Raw genomic sequence first — 24341 nt, forward strand, 5'->3', positions numbered from 1 at the left:
CCTAATTACATTAAAATTGTGTAACTTTTATTTGAGTAAAAGTACGTTTATGTACTTAAATATTAAATTTAAAACAAAAACATGTATTTATGAAATGTAATGTAAAATGATGATAATGTGCCTCTATTCCCCCCAGTTTAGATAGCACTGGTTTATTGTGTTATAGTCATCACTGTAAAGGTGTAGGCCTATCTTATAAAAATAAAAAAATATATAATGTAACTGGTTTTAACGATATGTGTATAATAATAATGGTTGTTTATTATTAGAAATGGTTAATTAACAAAGCAACTATAATCTGTGACGTATTTTGATTGTAACAGATCAAATAATGGCTTAATAAAACATGCGACAATGTTCTTACATTGTATAGCGTGTTTAGTGCGACGCCTGGTGGTGAAACGGTCATCTTGCAATTTTTAATGCAAGGTGGACCTTGCAACCAGAACAGTGAAGTACTTCATTTATTTTCATTATCACACACTGTAAATAAACTGAGACTGTGCAAATGCAAAGCATAATTTAATTAGAATTTGCAAATAACAATACACTTTTACAGTCTGCACCCTGTTTTACAAATCACAATTTTCAAAATGTCTCAGCAAGGAGTAATAAAATGATTGACCACAACACGATTACAACGATTGTGTTAACAGGAGAACCACACACACATACACAAACAAACACATACATACATACATACATACAAACGCACACATACGCACACACACACACGGTCTCAGGTGAAAATGCCTTGTGCTCTAAAAGACGAATTTAAGACATGCAGCAGCAAGAGGATAATATGGGACACAGTATACATGATTATAATAACAGTGCCCTTTAAATTATGACTGACATGCCAGAGCAGATCAATAAAACAAGAATTTTCCATTTCAGACCACAGCTGTTATATGTGGCCCTGTCTGTGAAATCCAGACTGATGTCTCATAATGTCATTATGAAATTAGGAGCATCAAAGCTCATTTTTCATCAAATGACTGAAACAAGATGCACTTGATGCACATCCCACAGAAATACATACAAACATGCAGCACAAAAACCTTTCACACGTCTACAGACAAGATAAGAGGACAAGGAAACGCAAGCAGCGATAATTGATCTGGTGCACTCATGCGCCATCATTCACACATAAAAAAATAAGTGAATAACAAGCAGGTCCAAAGCATATCATTAGACATCTTAAAGAGATCGTTCACCCAAAAATGAAAATTCTGTCATCATTTTCATTCACTTTCATCACTTTTTTTTGATGAACACGAAGGAATTTTTTTAACCAAACCAATCATGAGCCCCATTCATAGAATACTATTGAAGTGAATAGGGCTCATGAATGGTTTGGTTGCAGACATTCCTCAAAATATCTTCTCTTGTGTATAAAGAAATTCATATAGGTTTGTAACAACACGAGAATGAGTAAATGATGACCGAATTTAAATTTTTGGGCGAACTATCCCTTTAATAGTGTGATCCAGAACCGTTTACGTTCCAGACCAAGTGCAGTGTTGTCTTTTGTCTCTGAGTAAAACTTGTAAATTGTCCAGAAAGTGATAAAGTGTGATCCCTGTGTTTGTTCATATCGGATGTTGCTGTGCAGTCTCTATATACATTTCAAAATATTTGCTTGTAGCAGGTTTGAGTGCTGATGCTGATATTTAGTGCTAGCACAGTTCCCCTCCACAGTGAAATACTGTACGTTGAATTGCTGGGTTTGCAATAGCATTTACAAGTACAATGACTTAATACTGTGTCCACAGAAACACACAGAAACTTCAGATGTTCGTGGGAAGATATTAGTAAAAGGTGAAAACATATTCGGCAGGGATTTTTTGCATTGGCAAAAGAATAAAGCTTTGTACTTAGATTAAACTGTACTTAAAGGTGCAATGTGGGACTTTCAGAAGGATCTCTTGACAGAAATGCAATATAATATCCATAACTATATTATCAGTGGTGTATAAAAGACCTTACAAAATGAACTGTATTGTTTTATTACCTTAGAATGAGCCGTTCCCCTTACATGGAAGTCACCTTCGTGTTTCTACAGTAACCCTAAACGGACAAACTGTTTGGAGCGCGTTTTGTCGCTATGTTGTCTAACTCTGGGTTCACACCAGATGCGAGTTCAACAATTTGCGTGAGTAGATTACATACAAAGTCAATGTAAAGATGCGGTGAGATGCATCCTCGCATGGGGCGATGCGAATGACGCGATATGGGTGGCAAGTTTGCCTCAAACGCGTCTTCACCCAAATTGAAACTATTCAACTCGCACAAAAATTTGCATGACACGAAGTGAAATCCCGCGAGTAATCTAGAGCGAGTAACGCGATGCCACACATTTTGTTTGTATGTAGCATAAGATGACAACATGTTTTTCCAGAGCGGCAATTTTCCAATCTCTCTGATGAAGCCAATAGGGAAATGACTTAAACTGCAATTCATCGACGTGCCACTAGAGGCTGGCACCAAAAAGGAGTCAATTCCCATAGACATCCATGTTAAAATGCCCAAATTCACAGCAGAAAATAATATGTTTACAGCCTGGTACAAAAACTGATTTTTGTCTAAATAGCTATTTTGCCCTTCAGGACAACGACAAGAATTTGTGAACTCATCCGTCGTTTAAATTATATTAATCTTTAAAGTTCTCCATAAAAAGGAGGCGTGCACACCAAAGCTTTTACGTCCGCGGCCGGCGCATGTTTTCAATTGTTTACAATAGAAGCTCAGCTTTTTTAAATAAGCCAGCGAAAAACCGCAGAAAGTTGAAAAATATTCAACTTTGGGTGAAAAGCTCCGCTCGTCAATGTCAGTTCTCACACGGCCGTCCAATCACAGTGGAGGAGGGGCGGGACAAGTATCACAACAGCCAACCGGCTCACAGCTGAAGTATCAGAGCTACCAAAGCGCTCAGCTGAAGAAAGCTGGCACTCAGCTGAAAAACAGCTGGCATTCAGCATCCTCCAGGCGTTTTCAGCTGCGTTTAAAAGTTTTGGTGTGCACAACCCCTAAGGGCGTGGCCATTTGAGTGACAGGTGAACTGCCACTGCCGTCACTACCTTCGAACTAGGTGGGCGTGGTTTCAGCAACCAGCTATCTCAGCTTCACCCACGTCCTGCTTCTTTACCCATTTTCGGTTATCCGTGAGTGACGCGCAGCCAAGATGGCAACGGCAGGCTCCGCAAGCTATTGGTTTTAAAAATGCACAAACCTATGGGTGACGTCACGGACACTACGTCCATATTTTTCAAGTCTATGGTTTTTTCTGTGCCAGCTACCGTAGCTTCTCATTGCATTTCGAAATTGAGGTCGGTTAAGTTTCCAGTCATTTCAGTTATATGCAAAATATTAACATATTAAGATTGTACTTAAGAGGGAATAGTTTCTAGTAGCCAATAATAATTTAGAGCTTGACATCACTAGGGAATTTCCAGGACTTTAAAATTATATTTCCTTTCAATGTTCAATATTTTCTAGGCCTGGAAATCGCAACTACGGTATAATTCCCTGATTTTCCAGGTTTACTGGGAATGCGATGATTAGGTAGGCATTTGCACTCATTTAATATTAGTGACCATTCTCATAAATGGTCTAAAGACTGATCTAAGATCTGATTTATCATTTTCTAGAAGAAAAAAATGCCAACACAAAACAATAAAAATGCACATGACCGTTAAACGATGGCTGCATAGCTCTTTTCACTGTAAAGCCACTAAGACTTTTACTGTGCTTATTATTGAGGACAAATTTAAGACAATCCTTTGCCTTTGAAAATGGTAGAATTTGACTCGACAGGATTTGTAGCCTGCTTCATTGCAAAGTTTAAAAGTCACAATCATTGCGATCTGTGGAAAACTGAGATCCTCGCCGACCGCCTGCATATAGAGCCGAGGCTGATTTAGGTCTGCTGGTACCGGCCTGATTCTGACCTCCGTGGCGACTGTTGTTGTTGACTTCGCCGTCCAGCGTTTCGCTGGTGATAACCCAGCTGGCAGGACGCCACTTCTTTAGAGCATAAGGCGTCTTCACTCGCCTCTTTATTTTATCTCCCGATCCCTCGGTCGCGTCCCCATCCGATTTGCCTCCTATGAAAAAGAAATGACTCATTTTCATTCATGAAACCACAAGATCAAAACTGGAACAATAATATCCAAGGAGCCGTATATATCCTTTCTATACTCACCTAATAAAGGCAGCGTGGTAATGGACAGATCCAGCGAGTTGGGCCTTTCGGGTCTACGCCCCCGGTTCTGTCTAAGCAGAGCCTCTCCTTGTGTCTGGGCTTGGTACTGGGCCTGTGCGGGAGCGATGGGTGGTGCCGGACAGGAATCAGGCGGTGCAACCGGCTCCATGTTAGAAGCAGACTGAGCTTCTCCTGCCGAACCACTATTCTCATTATCCTCTCCTCCTTCCTCTCCGCCCTCAGCATCTCCATCCCCCTCTCCATTGTTGTTATTGCTGTTATTGTTATTTGCGTTGTCAGGACACGACTCTCTTCTAAGAAGAGGCTCCTGCTCATCAGGGCTAGTGGTCAAGAGACCGAAGGTCAAGTCTTCTGTGCTGTTGGCCGCCCCCGCAGACTCAGGTGCTGCTCCGTTCACGTATTTGTTCGCCGTTGCATCATTGCTGGCGACGGGAATTGGCTGGGCCCCGTGGGCTGAGTTTACCGCACTAGCTTTGGCCACGGCCATCTCAACCTTTTTCAGATTGGACTTGCCGAGTTTTCCAAACTTCATCCGCAGCGAAGAAGAAGAGGAGGTGGATGTCTTCCCAGAATGCTTAGCATTGAGCCTCAGGGTGCTTGGTCTCTTAGGGACGTTTTGTTGCTTGGGTAAAATAGTTACAGGGCTGTCAGCATTGCGACCCGAACCCTGTGACCCTGAAGCTTCGGCAGCCGTGGTCATCAGGGGGTAGAACGGGCTGCGCATGGTCACCGTTTCCGGAGAGCAGAACTGTTTCTGTGAATGTTCCATCAAGCTCTCATCAGAGCTTTCCCGCATGTTCTTCTGGACTTCGCTTGGGTCCAGCTTTGGTGTCTCCAGGTCTTCCTGGGTCAGGTGAACACAGAGAAGGCGGATATTGCCCCCTGGTGGAGGCTGATTAGCAGTGTAGGACTCGGAAACAGAGGCTGGGGAGGAGCTCTCTGTGCCAGATTGCAAAGAATGGGCCTGCTGCCACTCATAGTTAATGCAGTTTTTCTCTGCAGGATTAGACCGTCCCACTGGGGGTGGGTCAACAGAGGTGTCAAGGTCTTCAGTGGTTGCAGATGAATATTCAACGTCAGGACCCGACCTCGGTGTCTGACGTCCAGTAGAGTCGTTTCTAGAAAACAGAAGATTTGTTGCTTGAAACGTAAAAGATACAAATCCGCAGAGAATCATATGCACATTTTAAAAGATAGCCAATAGAAAGCTGCAATGATGATGCATTTTTGTAGATAAAAAACAAACAAGAAAGCATTTTAGCACTTCTAGTGTTTTTTGAATAGGCTTTTGGGTAAACTCCTTAAATAAGATCTTCGGTTAAAACATAGTCAAGATATTTTCACATTTTATTCTGTTGAAAGTAAACAAACAAAAAAAAAAACACTGCCACTATTGCTCCTAAAGTTAATGACGCCACATCCTACTCCACCAATGCTGAACAAGCACACACTGCAAAAAATGACTTTCTTACTTATTTTTGTCTTGTTTTCAGTGGAAAATCAAACAATTCTTAAATTAAGATGTATTTTTGATCTGATGAACAAAAGTCTGATGAAAACTAAGTCCAGCTTTTAGACAAAAAATATAAAATTGAAGTGAATTTGTGCTCAAAACCAGAAAAATTGCCAATTGAATAAGAACATTTTTCTTGAAGTAAGTGTTTATGAAAAAAGTAAACTTATTTCAAGGTCCATTCTTATTCCATTGGCAGATTTTTTTGCTTGTTTTAAGCACTAATTTACTTAAAAGTTTCATATTTTTGTCTAAAAACTAGACTTATCTTTCTAGGTCATTTTGCTCATCAAGAAAATACATCTAAAAGGTAGGATATCACATTTTGAAAAATGCTAACGGTAGCCGACTAACAATGTAATCACGACCCCACCCATCATCAGACGGTCACATCTCATGTCTCATTCACCAGTAAGAAAACTTTGCAGTACAAAGTGAATAACATTACCAAAATAACCAACATAAACAAATGTTTTACATCAGAATTAGTTAAAGCACACTTTCGGTTGTGTAGACGTAGTAACTATATAGTTACACTAATCCGTAAACTAACACAAATTTCATAAGCAACACAATGTTTCATCAAAGTAGAATATCTGAATCCATCTCAATACAAACATATTGCGTACCTACCTTACCAAAATAAACAGTGCAACGACCCTTTCAGACCCTTTGCCTCCTGCAGCTCTCCTGCCTTTGCATCTCGTCGTAAAGCAGTAAAGTTACTGATATTAATTTGGTTTTTTGCTCTTTACTGATCCAGGCAGTTTTTGCTGTTGTTGTCTTAAAAGAAGTCTTTTGTTTTGTGGCTCCTGTGCAGAAAAGTTTGCCATTCTCCCTGTTTACAGATGGGAGGTGAGCGCACGTATACGCACCGATGACGTATGCGTCTGCGTGAACAAGCTGCACGGTGGTATTCAAATTACCCTTATGGATAAGGGACAAAAAAGGCAACGTCCGTTCGGACCGAGATCTATGATTGGTTGAAAATGTTTTGGTCCTACGCCTTTCACAGATGACATAAATTTCTACAAATACATTTAAACAACTTTACATAGTGATTGCTATCAGGATGTGAGGAGACTTTTAACCCGCATAACTAAAAATGTTTCTGGATCAAATGAGATACCCTGCCTTTAATTAAGAATTTTTAGATATTGTCACTGAAAACAATACAAAAATACTAAGTAAGAAAGTCATTTTTTGGCAATTTATTAAAGGAACACGCCCACATTTTGGGAATTTAGCTTATTCACTGTATCCCCCAGAGTAGGTAAGTCCGTACATACCTTTTTCATCTCTGTGCGTGCTGTAACTCTGTCCGACACAGCCCCCGCCAGCCTAGCCCAGCACAAAGACTGGAAGTGACTGGCTCAAGTCAGCAAACTGCTCCAAATAAGTGACAAAACAACGCAAACACTTTCCCATTTATGTGTTGCGATTTGCACAGTCACACCTATGATTGATTTGCTCGCAGCACCCAAGAAGCCCCCTAGTGAGGAGCAGAGAGTTCGGTCAGAGTTGTGCAAATCACTCCACCCAAGTAGCAGTGCTTCGCCTTCTGAGAATATAGTTCCCAGTATGTATACTGTTAAAAGATGGCTGTGTCTCATATGACCTTGTTATTTGTACACGATGTGACTATACAAATCACAGCACATAAATAGGAAAATGTTTGCGTTGTTTTGTCGCTTGTTGGGAGCGGTGTGCTGGCTGGAGCCATTCGCTTCCGGTCTTTGTGCTAAGCTAAGCTAAGCTAAGCTAGCGGGGGCTGCTTCAGACAGAGTTACAGCACGCACGGAGATGAGAAAGGTATGTATGGACTTATCTAACTCTGGGGGATAAGGTGAATAAGCTAAATTCCCAAAATGTGGGCGGGTTCCTTTAAATGTTATGACCTCAGTCATGGTCTAGGATTGGGGTGCAACACTTTAATTAAGTTTAACTCGAATTGAATCTTTTATATTCTCCCTCCATCAATATGTGTGTGATATTGTACATGTTTACGTGTCTTTAAATATGTTTAACAAAATTTAAAATATTGTCAAAACTTGTTGGTGATGACGTTAAAGCTGAGCAACCATAGTGTAGATCGCTTTTACCCTAAGGTGCTGTTTATACCTGATATTAAGATGCGTTTTCGGCGATCAGATCACAAGTGGACAAGAAAGACCCATTCACATTTGCATTCTGGTCTTTTAATCTGTCTCTTTCATCCACTTTCGGCCGCTTCTGCCTGGATGACTTTGATGGGCTGATCTGTGGAGACTTTGTGCGAGTCCCTCTGCTTTCAATTATACGCAAGCAGGAGAAATGAGGGGTTCAAATTAACGCAAACTAATATTATGTCAGAGTCTGCTGCTTGTGTTGCAAGTAAATGTGCTGCAAAGTGTTTTGTATGAGTATATGTAAGATAGCTTTCTCTGATATTTCAGAGCAATTGATGAAATAAGCTTGCACAACTTTGAACTAATGAAAGACGCAGAGAGCAGCCACTTTAGTTTTATCAATAAAAGCCTAAAGATAGCACTGTACACTGTGTGCTCACCCTAGAAATCAGAAACGTTGTAAAACATTGTGCTCGTACATCATATTAGATCAATAGGTGGAGAGTAGGCGGTCTTTTCTGGCTGTTCGAACACATTCTACAAAAGCAATCCGGTCAAATGTGTTTTCGACTACCTCTGAATGTGGTTGAAAGTAGACAAGCTCAAAATGCTTTACACCTTGTTTACATCTGCCTTTAGCGTCATCTACTTGTGATCCGATCGACCAAAACGCATTTTAATACCATGTGTAAACTGCCTTTAAGGTCAACATTTAATTTCTAGTAAACACATTTAGACTCCAAAATTCATAAAAGTTGTGTTCCTTTGTAAAAATTATCTTGATGGACAAAATTATTTTGAACCTTTTGTTTATCCTTTTAAGCTTATATTTTTGCAATATTCCTATGCCTATGGAAAATCCCACTGACTTTTTGCCGTGGGAACCAATGAGAAGCTCTCTATAGAGAGTATGCAAGTGACGTCACCTTCGGCGAAAGTAACTGCGGTTATGCCCACTGAGTGGCAAAAGACAGAGCAGCAGAATTGTGTACAGTGTGAAATCAGCGAAAACATGAGGAAACGCGTCTAAATGGGAAAAATCTGTTGTGCGATAGACTGTACTAACAGATTAACAAGAATTCGGAGCTATCGTTTTACAGACTGCCAAGAAACATCGAAAGGAGAAGTAAATAGATCGTTCGTGCCAACGTCCAATGACCACAGGTGGGATGACAAGTTGCTAGGGTCACTATCAAGTGCAACTAAATTTAATTTTTGCTGATAATTTTCAATTACACTGACATTTTCGCGGCCACCGCTAGAACAGCCAGCCATTTTGTTGAATGTTTTGCCACTCAAAGGAGAAATAAATCAGTAGCAGTAGCCATGTGTCAGGTATGTAAAATTTTGGAATAAAAATACTATAAAAATACATGAAATACACATAAATGAATACTCTTATTCTGTGTAATTGCAAAGTTTGGTCAGTGAGCCTTCATTTAAAAATCATCCATTGTGATGAGCATTGTGTTCTACAAAGGTGGGATGGTTTAATAGTGTTAGGCAAGACAAACATATATGTCAGAAAGTTGATGGGTCACTGTTAAGGACAAATAAATTCAATTTAAGCTGATAATAGTCAGTTTTACTGGCGTTTTCGCAGCAGCCGCTATGAAAACCAGCCATTTTGTTGAATGTTTGCCACTCAGGGCGAAAAGTGACGTCAATGCATACCCTTACGTCTACACCTATTTGTGACCATCAGTGATGTTTTTTGTTAAACTGAAGTCTTTTGTGGATAACTTGATGATGGCTGTACAGTGCAGTGTTGAATTGTACATTGTTAAAACTAAGAGATTTCTGCATATTGATTACCTTTAGTTATGCCATGATTAATTGTTATTGATTACCTTTGGTTATGTAGTGCAGTGATGGGGTGCAAAGCAGGGCTGACTGATTTCTCTCGTTCCCAGACAGATAGCAATTCAGCGAGTCTCTGCTCTGCGCACTGAGCCGTAAGTCGGGCTTCAGCGTCCTGATCCCAGCAGTCCTCCATTGTCTCTTTCAGAGAATGGACCGTCATGCACATTAACAAACACAATTGCACATACGCATTACAGGTGGCTTGAACCTATATGTCTATGTCCGGTGCGATTTCTTACCATGCTAGTCTCTTTCCAGGCTTCTGGGAATTTGGGCCGTTCTTTTCCTCTGGACACAAATACCTGCATGTCCTCTAAGGTCGGGTGATTGCCCACTTCTGCCTGAAATGCAAACTGAAACGCCGGCACGGTCTCGCCTGATGTGACGAAAGAAAAGTAAATAAGAACTTACTGCAGGAGTAAAATGGAAAGTGCGTGTTTGCGTGTGCGGTACCTGGGAAGAGGTCGGCGCAACGCATGAAAGTCTCCCAGTACAGCAGACCCAGCGCGTAAACGTCCACCTGTTTTAGCGCAGACTCGCAATCTCGCAGATTCACAGCCCCCTCCAGCACCTCCGGGGCCATGTACCGCACTGTACCCACCTAGAGAGTGTACAACAGATTTGATTAAGACACTGGGATGGATGGGACAGAATTGGACCGGTCTGGGTTGCGTTTGCTAACCTCACTGATGGATCTGCTGTCCTCTTCTCCATGCCCGGGTGGTCTCTCTCCCGTCAGAATCATGGAAAGTCCAAAATCGCTGATCACACATGAAGCATCTGCCTTTACTAGCACATTCCTGCTGTTTAGATCCCGGTGGGATATAGCAGGTTTATACACGCCTAACAATAACAGGAAGGAGGGGGGTATGTGAGGGAAATGGAAAGGGTGGGGTGATAAGAGAGACGTAGGTGAAAAGACTGCCACTAGAGTGCACTATAACCCAGCAGTGTGTCTAGAAACTACAATGTACAGTGCAATAATAAAGCAGCAGGCCATTTAACAGTGATTTTTTACCACAGGTGAGTCGCTAACACATTTGTGTATGAAAAGAGAATCTTTGAAACATTTAATTTTGTCTTCCACACAGGAAAGGAGATCATATTGGTTTGAACCACCATGAGACTATGTGAGTGAGTGAGTGAGTGAGTGATGAGTAAAAAATTATAAATTTAATGTGCGCCTCACCTTCTCTTCTTATCTCTGTGTGCAGGTACGCAAGGCCTCGGGTGACGGAAAGCGCCAAACGACAGCAGCTCAGCCAGTCCACGGTACTCCCATTCAGATACGTGCACAGAGAGCCCTGGGAAACAAAAGAGGGAGTATTCCATTCAGAGCAAAGCATCTGCAAAGTACAGGGAGGAATGTTCAGGAAAAACAGAAGGAAGCTGAAGTGGGAGGGAGGGGGTTAAAGCACAAGGTAAGGATAAATATAGATGCGGCAATCCTTAGTGTTACATAAGAAACAAAAATGCACACTCCAGACATACCACAGTGTTAGCTTGAGGATGCCACCTGTCGCTATGGTAACCTGGTCTGAAGTTAGTCCACAGGAAGTACAGGCAGGCAGCCCACAATTATGAATAATTGAATAATTCTCAGCTCAGTCAATAAACTCTCTCTAAAAGCGTTGGGGTGTGTGTATGTAACAAGAGCTTGAACACATACACAGTAAAATAAGGACACTGTGTTCAACTTAACTGTGATCACAAATGTAAAAAAGCAAAGGTAAAATAAGATGGAAAGGACAATTACAGGAAGGCAGCTAGTTTGTGTGATATCTGAAGATCAAATCACGCTCGTAAGTTGCTGTTCCAACAAGACCAAATCCCTGCTGTCTCTAAATATAACCACAAAATTAATTCTAGCCCTTACACTTTTGGAGCTAACGTGTGATGTAGAGAAGAAAGACTGTGACAGGAGATAAATGTGTGTGGGAATTTGCTTTTGGTTAATTCTTGCCAGCTTAATTTCAGAATAACACACATTGGCTGCGAGGCAGCATTCCAAGGCAGGAAGGCATCAAGGCACATCCGAATCCAATGTTTGCTTTACTTCCTGACTCCTGAAATACCTTGATCATCTTGTCCCACGAATCTATCCGTGTGTATGTGTGTGTGTGGGAAATGTGATAGGTTGAGTTCGAAAAATAAAATGGCAGCCCAAAAACCCCAAAATTTAGTGTAAATAAGGTTATATTTTCACTTTTCTCTCAGCCGTCCAATCACACTGGAGGAGGGGCGGGCATATACCACAACAATCTACCAGGCGCATTGTATAACTCCAAAACCGAAGTATCAGCAATCAAAGCACTTAGCTGAAAAAATGCTGGCAAGCGCCAACAGTTTGCATCTGCCTGGCGTTTCAGCCACATTTAAAAGCTTTGGGGTACACGCCCCCTTAAAGTACTCACGTGAGGGTAAAACTCGAGCAGGAGGAGAAACTCTGTCCTGCCTTCTGTGCCAATGCGTTCTTCGCTCTCTATGAAGTGTGCGATGTTCTCGTGCTTTAGGAGGCGATAAATCATCCGCTCGTTGGTGAACTGATGGCGGTTAGCTGCGATGAAAACTTTCACTGCGACAGATCGTTCATCCAGCGATCCGCGATACACTGCACCGTATCGGCCTCGGCCAATCAGCTGTCAGGATAGGAAAGCGAGTTGCGTCAGAAAAGTAATACGTTTACACATGCAATTAATTAAATATGTTTTTTACTTAATGTTTTTACTTAATTTTACTTAATGTTTTTACTTTTACTTGTGTGCTGCAATACAAAAGTTCTTTTTTTGTTGTTGTTAAAAATAATGAAAACAAATAAACAAACAAACAAAAATGTGCTGTTTTTGTTCTGACTTTGCAGGAAATGTCAAGTTTCACTTTAAAGGGATAGTTCAGCCAAAAATGAAAATTCTGTCACCATTTACTCAATCATGTTGTTACAAACCTGTATCCATTTTTTTCTGATGAACACGAAGGAAGATATTTTGATGAATGTTTGTAACCAAACTGATCCGTCCCATTGACTTCCACAGTAGAAAAAAAAGAGTACCATGAAAGTCAATGTGGCTTTTTATTGGGCTTTGCCAATCTGTTTTCTTTTTGGGGTGAACTATCCCTTTAACCCACGTAAAAAAATAAATCTGCAAGTAACTTGCAATTTTAGGTTTTAAACAGAGATGGCGATAGAGAGGCAAAAGTTACGAATTGCAGCTTTAAAGGCGGAGTCCACGATGTTTGAAAGCCAATGTTGATATTTGAAATCACCCAAACAAACACGCCCCTACCCCAATAGAATCTGGACCTTCTGTTGATAGACCCGCCCTACACATACGCAACCCGGCAAGGATGTCGGTTAGTAGACACGCTCCTTACTGCTGATTGGCTATAAGTGTGTTTTGGTAGTCGGACCGTCTCCTTTTCCAAAGCGTTTTTCAAACATCGTGGACTCCGCCTTTAATACTTCATATTTGCATTTTATTGTTTGCATTTTGATGCAGTTTAGGGAATGTGTTTTTTACGAGTCAGACAAATAAAGATTTAAAGGATAAGTCAATTTTCTTCAAAAAAAAAGCAAAAATAACAAATCCAGATAATTTACTCACCACCACATCATCCAAAATGTTGATGTCTTTCTTTGTTCAGTCGAGAAGAAATTATGTTTTTTTGAAGGAAAACATTCCAGGATTTTTCTCATTTTAATGGACTTTAATGGACCCCAACACGTAACAGTTTTAATGCAGTTTAAAATTGCAAATTCAACAGAGTTTCAAAGGACTCTAAACGATCCCAAACAAGGCATAAGGGTCTTATCTAGCGAAACGATTGTCATGTTTGACGAGAAAAATAAAAAATATGCACTTTTAAACCACAACTTTTCGTATATCTCCGGTCATGTGACGCACCAGCGAGACCTCACGTAATACGTCATCACGTCAAGAGGTCACGGAGGACGTATGCGAAACTACGCCCCAGTGTTTAGTGTTTACAAGTGTGGAGAAAGAGGACCGTTCCGACGTTGTTGTATGTGGAATGATACTAATTAAATGTCTTTGTGTCAGTTTATTGTTTAAAATGGTCCGCAAATGTGCGTTTTATATATGTAACACGTGACCTTTCCATGGCATTACGCAATTACGTAAAATGACAATCGTTTTGCTAGATAAGACCCTTATGCCTCTTTGGGATCGTTTAGAGTCCTTTGAAACTCCGTTAAAACTGCAATTTTAAACTACATTAAAACTGTTACATGTTGGTGTCGTTTAAAGTCCATTAAAATGAGAAAAATCCTGGAATGTTTTCTCAAAAAACATAATTTCTTCTCGACTGAACAAAGAAAAACATCAACATTTTGGGTGACGCGGTGGTGAGTAAATTATCTTGAATTTTTTAAGAAAATGGACTAATGCTTTTAATTAATCTAACTCTGTCTAGTGTTATTATATACTATGTATATATGTTTCTTCTTCCTTTTAAAGATGACTATTTGTGTTACAACACTAATTGCAAAAACATCTGTGCTTTAATTAGGGTCATATGTACCTCCAGCATTTTGAGGTTGTCCAGATTAAGAGAAGGGGGGGAAACCACAGACTCCAGCACATCCAAAGTGTGCAGCGTGTGTTTAGCGCGCCCTGTATACACACACACAGATGCACAAATCCACACATGCATGACACAATATCATTGATGTATGTAAAGTAGGTAACATAACATTGCTATCGCAACTCACTTCTTAAGATCCGGTAGGAGAAGAAAAGCAGAACAATAAGGATGGCGATCGTGAAGACGATTGCTAAGGGGACAACTACGGCTTCTTCTCCATAAAGCCGACGAGAATCTTAAAGGGTTCGGAGACAAACATCGCATTAATAAAGCAGAAAATCAACTGTGTGCAAATATTCATCACAACAATGTTCAGTAGTATATCAGTTTCGAGAGAGAATTAAGTAGGCATGACCACAAGCATGTATACGTGTTATTTTTAGGGATGCACTAATACAAAATTTCTGTGCCAGTACTGATATTCGATTAGTTAAAATGACATCTACCGACATTGGTAGATACCGATAGTTTTGCTAGAGATGCACAGATATATCTGGCAATAATCGGTATCGGTCTATGAAAGCCATTTTGCTTACTATAGACATGGTCTGTAAAGAAACATCACTCGTTTAAATTCAATATTAATTGTCATTATGTGGATGAATAACAGTTAGAAAATTTGAATCTTCAGAATTGAGTTAATGCAAGTTAATATAACCACAAAACTATCGGCAGATATCACTAGGTAATCGGCTATCGGTATCAGAGGACATAATATGGCCCAGTATGGTAGGCAATGTCGGTCATGGAGTGCCGATGTCCCAAAATTTTAGCTCCAACCCTGATAAAACCTTGCCTACCTGTAGTTTTTAAATGACTCTTAAAACATTAGTCAGCTAAACTCTGCAGGACATCGGCACTCCAGGATCTCTGCTATAATGTATACATATACATATATATTATACATATACATATACATACACATATATGGGTGATTCTCACGAAACCATTGAAACACCACGGCACTAATGATTTTAGCTTTAAAATGTGTAATATAGTAACATTAAAAAGCATCAGAATTAACACAATACTGTGTTCTACCTTGCACAATGTGTGATTTCAACATAAGAATTTATAATTGTAAATTTTATCTCATTTTCTGCTGAAATTTTCATTACCGCAATGTGTCCGGCTGTGTTTGAACATGCGTTATGTGTAATTTAATCAAATTAACACAAAAATATTAAGAAAAAAAATAAATGGATGTTTTGCTAGACTACTTTAGATGACAGAAAAAACGTTTACTGAATATTCATGTATAATAATAATGAAGAAAAATTAGGAAAATGATGTGTCCATGCCTGATGTTCTCATCCTCGGCAACACTTTTTGAGAAAAGTTTAAGCACACATACAGAATTTTAATAAAGATTGATTTTGAGTGACCAAGCACATGGACCAGTTACTTCAAGATGGCTACCAAGTAAGATCATTTTTTTACAGTTAATTTGAAATATTGTCTTGTCAGAATGCTTACACGACATTTTGATTATCATTTCCGCAACAGATGCTTATTAAATGTTAATTTAATTAATAGAAGCATAATACTTTGATTTTAAATGCATGTGCAGAATCTCCAAATTATGTTCTTTCAGGTTTGTCATGTCATTTTGAAAATATGTCAGTGTTGATGTTTTCTGACTGTTGCGGTAATGAGATTTTTTAGGACTAATTTTTTTAATTATGTTACAAAAAGTGTTAAATGATAAGTAAAAGTTTTTAAATTAATGTTCCCATTTACTCCAGACTTTGTTTTTCAATGTCTGGTGGGAAAAAAAGTAAATTTAAGCAATTTTTACATTTTCATGCTTGACATTTTTAAAACCAAGTTTTTGTGAGAATCACCCATACATATACATATATATATCGTAAAACACACTTACAGAGTGGTTGTTTGGTGGCGGTGGAGGAAGGTGGTGGAAAGGCTTCAGTGAAGTTGGTGTTGCACATGTCCTTGTTGCAACAGCAGAAGCGAGTGCTTCCATTTTGGAAATGTAATGGAGAATTGGTCACCACGCAGCGGTCGGTGCACTCCTGGCTATTACCGTTTTTCCAGCAACCTGTATTAAATGGAGGACACAGAGGTGAGATGAGAGAGAGACGATAAAGTTTTATGCTTGTACGTGTGGTTGGAGAACATCAGTATACCCTGTTTTTCTATTCGAATCTCATTATCTATTTCCTTCCAGAATCCAAAGCAGTATTCTCCGTGAATGCAGCGAATCGTAGAGTTCTCAGGAAAGACACGCCCCTCTCCACCATCTTTCATGTAAGCGCACTCCCTCTGCTCGCTCTGGGCAGCTACAGAAAGAGAGACAGGGATTTAAAAGAGGATGAGATAGATAAGAGAAACAGGGACATGAAACCATTTCAACTCAATGCACTTTAGCAATGACTAGATTCACATCCTCTCCTACATAAGGATCCTGTGTGCTTCTATTATTTGCTGTTGTCGATTCTGTTGTCTACCTGGGTTTGTCTTAAAACAGGTGTTTGGCACTATCTGGCACTATGGCTGAGGAGGAAATACAAGACAGTTATGCCTGACTGGTGCCGTTCTATGGCCATCGGTTGTTTTGAGAATAGCTCATCCAGCATTGTGAGAAAAAGACATCTCCAAACATCTCACTTACGGCTTGCGTAGGCAATGTTTTTAGTGTGATAACTGTTTTAATTATTGTTTGAAGAGAGGAATGCAGATAACGTCTATCTCAGAAGGGAGCTCAACTCGGAAGATTACATCCAAGGTCAATTCTTCAAGTCTTCTGCTATATCTTTGTGACTCCTACTTTCGTCTCTGCTCATGGTCTTTTCGTGTAGGATGATGTGAACATTCTCTGATAGCAAAATAACTGATTCAAAAGACACACACACTTCATTGCTTACCCACATTTTTTTATGTTCATACTCCCCATTGGTCAAAAGTTTAGGGTTGTTTGACTGAAATGTTTCTTGAATGAATATTTGAAGCTATTCATTTATACTTTTCAAGTTTGTGTGTTTAAATGTAACCAATCACCATTCACCATTAATTATTAAGTACTAGTGCTGTCACAATGATTAAATAATCGTCTCATCGCGATTGTTTGACCTCATCGCGATGATTTCAGATCACCGCAATGATTGCACATCTCTCTAAAAACCACAAGGGGGAGCTGCAGTGCTTGTATAAACGAGACTGTATCAGATTACTTTTAAATATGTGTTATGTGTATTGATATTTACTGCCAGGTAACCCTTGCAAAAGATTTAATTTAAATTAGGACTGTGCAAAAATATCGATACAGCTAACTATCGTGATAGTTAGCTGTATCGATAGCGTGTCGATATTTCGATCTCTACTATCGATATTTAAAAATCCATCAAATCCCTCTGTGTGCGTCAAACGACCTCCTATGCCGCTGCTGTAGTTGTCACTGTCCAGTTGTCTGCCATATACGGCCATTCGGCCAATGTCTCAGAAGTTAGAGGGAGTGAGAAAATGGCAGAAAATTTAAAAACACCAGCAGCTTTCAAAGAGCTGCAGGTGTTCAGCCCTTTTTTTTATTTTTGATAAAAAAAGAAAAAGTATTGCAATGAATACAATACCATACAATACCATACAACCAAAAAAAATTATGAGAATTAAATGTCGAAGCAACTAAACAGGCAATTAATTGCCATAATCACCACAAATTATTAGGCAATTAACCGTCAGCCAAATTTCATAATTGTGACAGCCCTATTAAGTACCATGTTCCTCACACCAAATATTTCTAAAATGACTGATCCTTGTAAATGTTGCTATCGGGACCCAAAAGCCAATATATTTCAGTAACGCTAAAAGCTAGATTTTTGTAAACTGTTTCTGCTCCACGCTCAAAGCATTGCATAACCACTCCAGCTCCACTCCAGGTTTACCCGTGCTTCCTCTTTGCCCTCTCCCCGCTCCCTCCTCACGTCGTGTTAGCTCAATTGGAAAAAAATTACCTAATTAACACTGCATTATAAAATATTTTTGTATATATATATATATACTAGGAGAAAAAAAATTCTCCTCGCTCCAGGAAAAATACAACTGCTCCGCTGAGTCCGCTCCCATACTTCGTTTCTTACACTGGACACATCAATGTAATGAGCAGTCAGCCAATAGGAAGCTCAGTCAAAGTATTTGTGTGTGCAGAAGATGCACTCAGTGTAAAATGTATACGCAATACTAGAAGAAAAAAATTCTCCTCGCTCCAGGAAAAATACAACTGCTCCACTGAGTCCGCTCCCATCCGCTCACATACTTCGTTTCTGACACTGGACACATCAATGTAATGAGCAGTCAGCCAATAGGAAGCTCAGTCAAAGACTGACTTATCGAGATAATAAAAGTAGTCTATTCATCCCTCTTAGTATTCAATAGACAATCACCTTGGGGAGGAAAACAGTGTATGGGTGTGTGTGTTGTTCTTGAAGATGATTGTCTTTGACAGTGTGAGTTGAGAAAAAAATGACTTGTGCAGCATATAACAATTATTACATCTTAAAAAATGTTAATCAGATGGGAAGAAAAACTACAAAATAATATTAAATGAAATCTCTGTAAACAGCAATCAAAATTCAATTCAGTGATGTGGATAATTTATGACTCTCCACTACTGCAAAGCACAGCAATGTGCCCACGACCTAAATAGTGATTCACGCCTAAAGCTTCCGGCCAAAAACCCTCCCTTGCTATTATCTGTCTAACCATCCATGCTCCATCCAGTTGGTCTACTAAACTGTTTGAGTGCAACAAAAATATTGACGAAACCAGAAATATTTCTCTATGTGTTTGTATGAAAGAGATGAAGAGTGTGTATGAGACAGAGACAAATCCCAGAATAGGATCACGGCAAATGCTTATTACATTTAAAAGAATGAACCCAGATATGAACATTTCCACATAGGACAATATTTGTAATCAAGCAGAAGGCAGGAGCACTATTGACTTCCATAGTAGGAAAAATACTTTGGAAATCAATGGGGCTCCAAAACTGTTTGGTCACAAACATTACTCAAAAACATCTTCATTTTTGTTCAACAGAATAGAGGTTTGTAACAACTTGAGGGTGAGTAAATGATGACAGAATTTTCATTTTTTGATCAACTGCCCTTTTAAAGGTGCAGTGTGTCAAATTTAGGGGGGTCTATTGACAGAAATGCAATATAATATACTGCCCTACAAAGCGAAAGCGCAGTAACTACGCATTTGGTCAAAATTGAGTTAAGGGTTAAAATGGGCTTTGTGAGATCTGTTGTGTCTTGTGACAAAGTCTCCTGGTTAAATTTTGTCCCATTTCAGAGAAATGTGTGTGCCAAAATTGCAGTAACATGTTTGACTGGCTGGTGTAAAAAACTTTAAAGCCCTTTTTCTCAGTTTCAGTGTTTGCGTAGATACTGCACTTAGCCTTTGGAGGGCAGTATACATAACTATCTTTTCAGTGGTGCATAAAGACCTTACATAATAAACAGATAAAAAACAGTTTTTATTACCTTGGAATATGTCACCATCATGTTTCTGCGGTAGCCACTAGCCCTAAACAGACAAACTGCTCTATAGAGCACGTTTTGTTACTACATTGTCTCAGACGATGATGACGTGTTTGTTCTGTGGCGGCTACCATAGCTTTACTATGCGATTCGAAAAGGACGGGTGACCTTTGGACTGAGCCACTGGTTGCAATTCAAAGTCTCACCACTAGATGCCGCTAAAAACTACCTGACTGCACCTTTAAACATAAACTCCCAGGCCCGTATTCATGAAACATTCCAGCGCAAAAAGAGTCGCTTCCAGTGACAAAATTCTAAGAAAATTCTTATGCGGCTTTCACATAGGACACGGTGTGCTCTCGCCGCTGGGTTCAGCGCAGCCAAGCGATTTGTGCTCTGATGGCCAGACCAAAGTAGGCAGGGTTTTCAATAAATTACTACAGTATTTATATTTGGATTAAATAGCAGATGAGGAATACAGAGACTGATGTTGCCCATCTCCATTTCACGTAACTTTAAGCTGCCTACCTACAACAAGCTACTTAACTTAAAACACACCTGACTACCAACTTGAATTGCTACGTGTTTCCATGATACGGCTTTCCTTCTGATGTCTTTGTAGGATCGTAAACTTGTTTATAAAGCTCCGGGAATTCTGTAACAAACAGTATATAAGCTTTTCGTCCATTTTGATTTGCTTGTTTGGATGCCCCGTTTCTATTGGCCGCACGGGTAATCGTCACAAAGCTTGCACTTTGCTAGACACAACAAAAAACCGCTTCGCGTGGCGCAAGCCATTGAAATGAATGGGTTTCATAGCGCAGCGTAGGGTTGCTGCAGTGACGTAATTTTCCCACCGGTTAATCAGCGCGTCACAAACCCGGTGATACCGGTGTCACCGTGTGGGAGGGGCTTATAAATGCGCATGCAGACATGCACATTTTACTTTCACTTTTGAATTACGCAACTGTTTAAATGCAGTGCTTGCGTACGGTGCGTTAAATTGCAAATGAATTTGCATGCAATGCGAGTGCAACAGCTGGTTTACTTAAAATGTGCGCAGGTAATTCTCAAAGAACCAGCCAGTCCCAAGCAGAGCAACCGGCTACTTCTCCATAAAGCGCTGCTTGAATGATGGGTTTATTATTTTTCTTGATGAAAAACACAACAACAAAACGATCTGGCTTATATTAAACATCATATATGTATCTTATAACAAAAACGAGTAAGCACGCGGCTTCTGCCTTCGTCTGGTCAGTCAGCTCGCCTCACAAACTCTGACAGGAATAAATGAAATCTGACACCTGCTGCTCTGTGACGTGACGCGCGTTCAGCTTCGCTGAATTCAGGCACCAGACACATTCAGTTTGCTCTCTCTAACGAAACTACATGATTAAATTACACGAAAATATCAAAACGACGGTGAAAGACGGTGTCGCGGTGGGCAAGTGATCTAACCGGTGAGAGGCTGAAGCACCGGTTATCACCGGTTCACCGACTATCGCGGCAAGCCCAGCGCAGCGCACACTGCATCCTACGTGAAAGCACCATTAGGAATGTGGTCGTTTTCCCTTAAATTTAAAGAAAAGATCCTAGTAAAGAAAGAAGTAATTCAGAGAGCATCTTAACCCTTAAAAGAGTTCTTAAGGTCCCAATAATGTGCTTAAAGTCAAATTCATTTTGCACATTGCGAAGTTCGTCTGTTATACGACAACGGTTTCACACCGCACGAAGCAGCAGTGCTGCGATCATTTCAGCCTTGGTTCTATTTTTGCTGCGCTGCTCATGCTAAGTGACAGTGCTTTGTTTATGGTTTAAAAATGCTTGTGGACTAATGCGAAAAAAGTGTCATTTTACCCTTAAATCATGAATGTGATGCCAAGTGTGCTTTAAACAGTATGACTTTGCTGTTAAAACAACATTCCTTTTTATGGTCATTCATGTTTATTTGATGCTATAAATTAACTAGAAGGAAGAGATGCTTTGAAAGGTGAGACTTTAATATCGGAATTACTTTCTGCTTTCTAACTTACGTAGGGGAAACGCGCACATTTCTAAGAATTTCCTTCGAATTTTGACACTAGGAGCAACTCTTTGCGCTAAAATGTTTCATGAATACGGGCCAATGTTTCTTTACAAAAGTGATTTTTTACTGCTAAATCAGAAAACAACAAAATAAAAGTATTATAAAAAAGTTCAAACTACATGTGTGCTATTTTTCAAGAGGAAATAAGTAAACCATAAAAAATTTCAACCTGTTTCTCACACAGCTTTTGAAGGGCTCTAATGTCAATACGGAATATAGCACATACAGAGTTGAACAGACTTCTTTTATGGTATTTTTATGTTGGGTTTTTTGCACTTAAAAATCACCATCCTCATCCTTTTATGTAAAACAAAAAATGATATTATTTCTTTAAACTTTCCACTTTCATTAAAGAAGGAAACAGTGTGGGGTTTAATAGATGTCATTGTGGTTAAATGATGAAAAAAATTATATTATTTTAAACAGGTGAATAAAAACAGCATTTTTCTGGACTCGAACCATTAGTTATCAACACTATCCGATGCTACAGGATGGAACCCACAGAAGTTTGCTGAAAAAATGCAAGCGAAGAACAATAAACAGAACTTGAGAATCACAAATGCTCTTGCAAGAACAACTAATTTATAGCAACAACAGCACAATATCAACAAATCTGTGGCTGGTTTAGATGAAGTATCCCTGTGAGCAGATATTTGGCTCTGGTTCCAACCTGGATGGTCAAATTGCAGAGTTCATTGTGAAGGAGGCCGGACTATGAGCCACATTGTGTCCGTTTACATTTCTAACCACACAATGAAATTAAGTATCGTGCTTGTCTTCACAGCTAATCGGTGTTTAGCCTGTGAACAGGGTCGGGTCTTATCTTATCTGTGTGATGCTCAGTAGCTTCACTGCAGCTCTGGGGCAGGTGCCAAAAAGAGCAAAAACACACATACAAATATATAACGGACATAAAAACACACACATGCACACATGTTCATACACACAAAGATTGCAGTCAGAATAAACCCTGTTTGATGACATACACCCACCAATGTTCTATAGTTTCCTACACACAAACACACACATACTGTACACACATACACACAGGAAATAGAGTTCCTGATGGATGTTGGAGGCATTGATGAATACACACATGCGCGCGCGCACACACACACACACACACACACACACACAAAGTACTGTAAATGACACTACACTTTGAAAGGATGTGAAGTATTGGTGAAACTAAGATGTGTAACATCAATATTACATAAATTACATGACATTATAGTTTTCCCTTTAATTCTTACTTTTACCATTCTGATATTGTAACTTGACTAACTTACCTGTCACAGGACCGAGAAAAACCATTATGGCAAACAGTCCAATGTCGAGAATTCTCATTCGGCCTTTAACTGCCATGTTAACTTGCTATCTCCTCTTCAAAGGCAATATTTTGTGGTTTATTCTCAGTTATTTGCGACTAGGGTGCAGTCAGGAAGAAATCCAGCATCACATTTCTTTCAAAAAAGCAAAAAAAAATGTCAACCAAAATGACAAGCAGTGTATAAATCACAGTATAACTCAATACTGAAAATCGGGGATTATATATTAATTTCTTTTTTTACCGGAAAGCATCAAATGTAACCAACTGACAGACTCATTTGATTACTTAAAAGTCTGCGTATGCTGTACTATTCACAACAAAGCCTACATCAAACTTTTCGTGTCCTTTGTTCCTCAGGATGCACTTTGAAGATGAAAAAAAAAATCTCGTAGTTACATGGGACATCACGCGAGCGCGCGTCTGCTTGAAGATAACCCACAGTGAAAAGGGAAACATCCGTTTCGTGATTCCGGAGAATTAAGATGTCCATTTGTCGTCATGTTCCTCTCGTTCGTTATCTCTTTATCTTCGTTTCAGGAATTCCATCTATTTCCATCATGTATCGCCTCGAGAAACTGAACGTTTGCGTGGCGTTTATCGATCGTGCTCCAAACAACGGGAGCGGACAGCAGAAGATCGTCAGGAAGGTTCAGTAAACCAGACAGCGACTGGAAACGCCTCGTCTTCAGATTCTCTCCGCGATGCAATTGTTCAATGTGGGGGCAGATTTATGAGAGAAAGGAGACGACGCGCCCTCATGTGGCAGACTGATAGAATGACAAGGATGATAAATACAGACTGCCCACGTTATCATGTAATGTGTATGGAAACACTTTTTCATTACAAAATTTTATGGAAATTGAAGGGGAAAAAAAGAATTTCAGAAATCTTAGTATTTGTCCAGTATTATGTCCTTCTTTTATATATATATAAAATCAAATATAATATTAGTATATAACATGTATATTATTTATTTATTATTATTATTATTATTATTGTATATACCTCAGCAGGAATGACACAAAGTCCCCAACTAAGTAATTAGTAACTGTATTTTAATTACTTTTCCCTTGACAAAGTAAAGTAAGGGATTACTCTTATTTTTTTAGTAAATTA

General features: G+C 39.5%; 1 protein-coding gene across 3 annotated transcripts; it reads right to left on the reverse strand.

The window, feature by feature from the left end:
• Positions 1-505: 505 nt before the first annotated feature.
• bmpr2a (bone morphogenetic protein receptor, type II a (serine/threonine kinase)) lies at positions 506-23923 on the reverse strand. 3 transcript variants are annotated; one of them, XM_055213022.2, is made up of 14 exons: positions 23622-23923; positions 23185-23358; positions 16459-16611; positions 16194-16370; positions 14439-14546; positions 14249-14340; positions 12124-12348; positions 10899-11013; positions 10392-10552; positions 10163-10310; positions 9949-10085; positions 9697-9866; positions 4205-5343; positions 506-4106 (listed from the first exon to the last, which is right to left on the reverse strand). In XM_055213022.2, exons 2-14 carry the CDS (start codon positions 23258-23260, stop codon positions 3844-3846), a joined length of 2964 nt encoding a protein of 987 aa, XP_055068997.2. In that variant the 5' UTR covers positions 23261-23358; positions 23622-23923; the 3' UTR covers positions 506-3843. The 3 variants fall into 3 exon arrangements, with proteins under 3 accessions (XP_055068997.2, XP_055068995.2, XP_055068994.2); XM_055213020.2 differs by having other exon boundaries at positions 23553-23923; XM_055213019.2 differs by having other exon boundaries at positions 23467-23923.
• Positions 23924-24341: the final 418 nt, after the last annotated feature.

The sequence above is a fragment of the Misgurnus anguillicaudatus genome, chromosome 8, assembly GCF_027580225.2.
Source record: "Misgurnus anguillicaudatus chromosome 8, ASM2758022v2, whole genome shotgun sequence".
NCBI classification, from domain to species: Eukaryota; Metazoa; Chordata; class Actinopteri; order Cypriniformes; family Cobitidae; genus Misgurnus; species Misgurnus anguillicaudatus.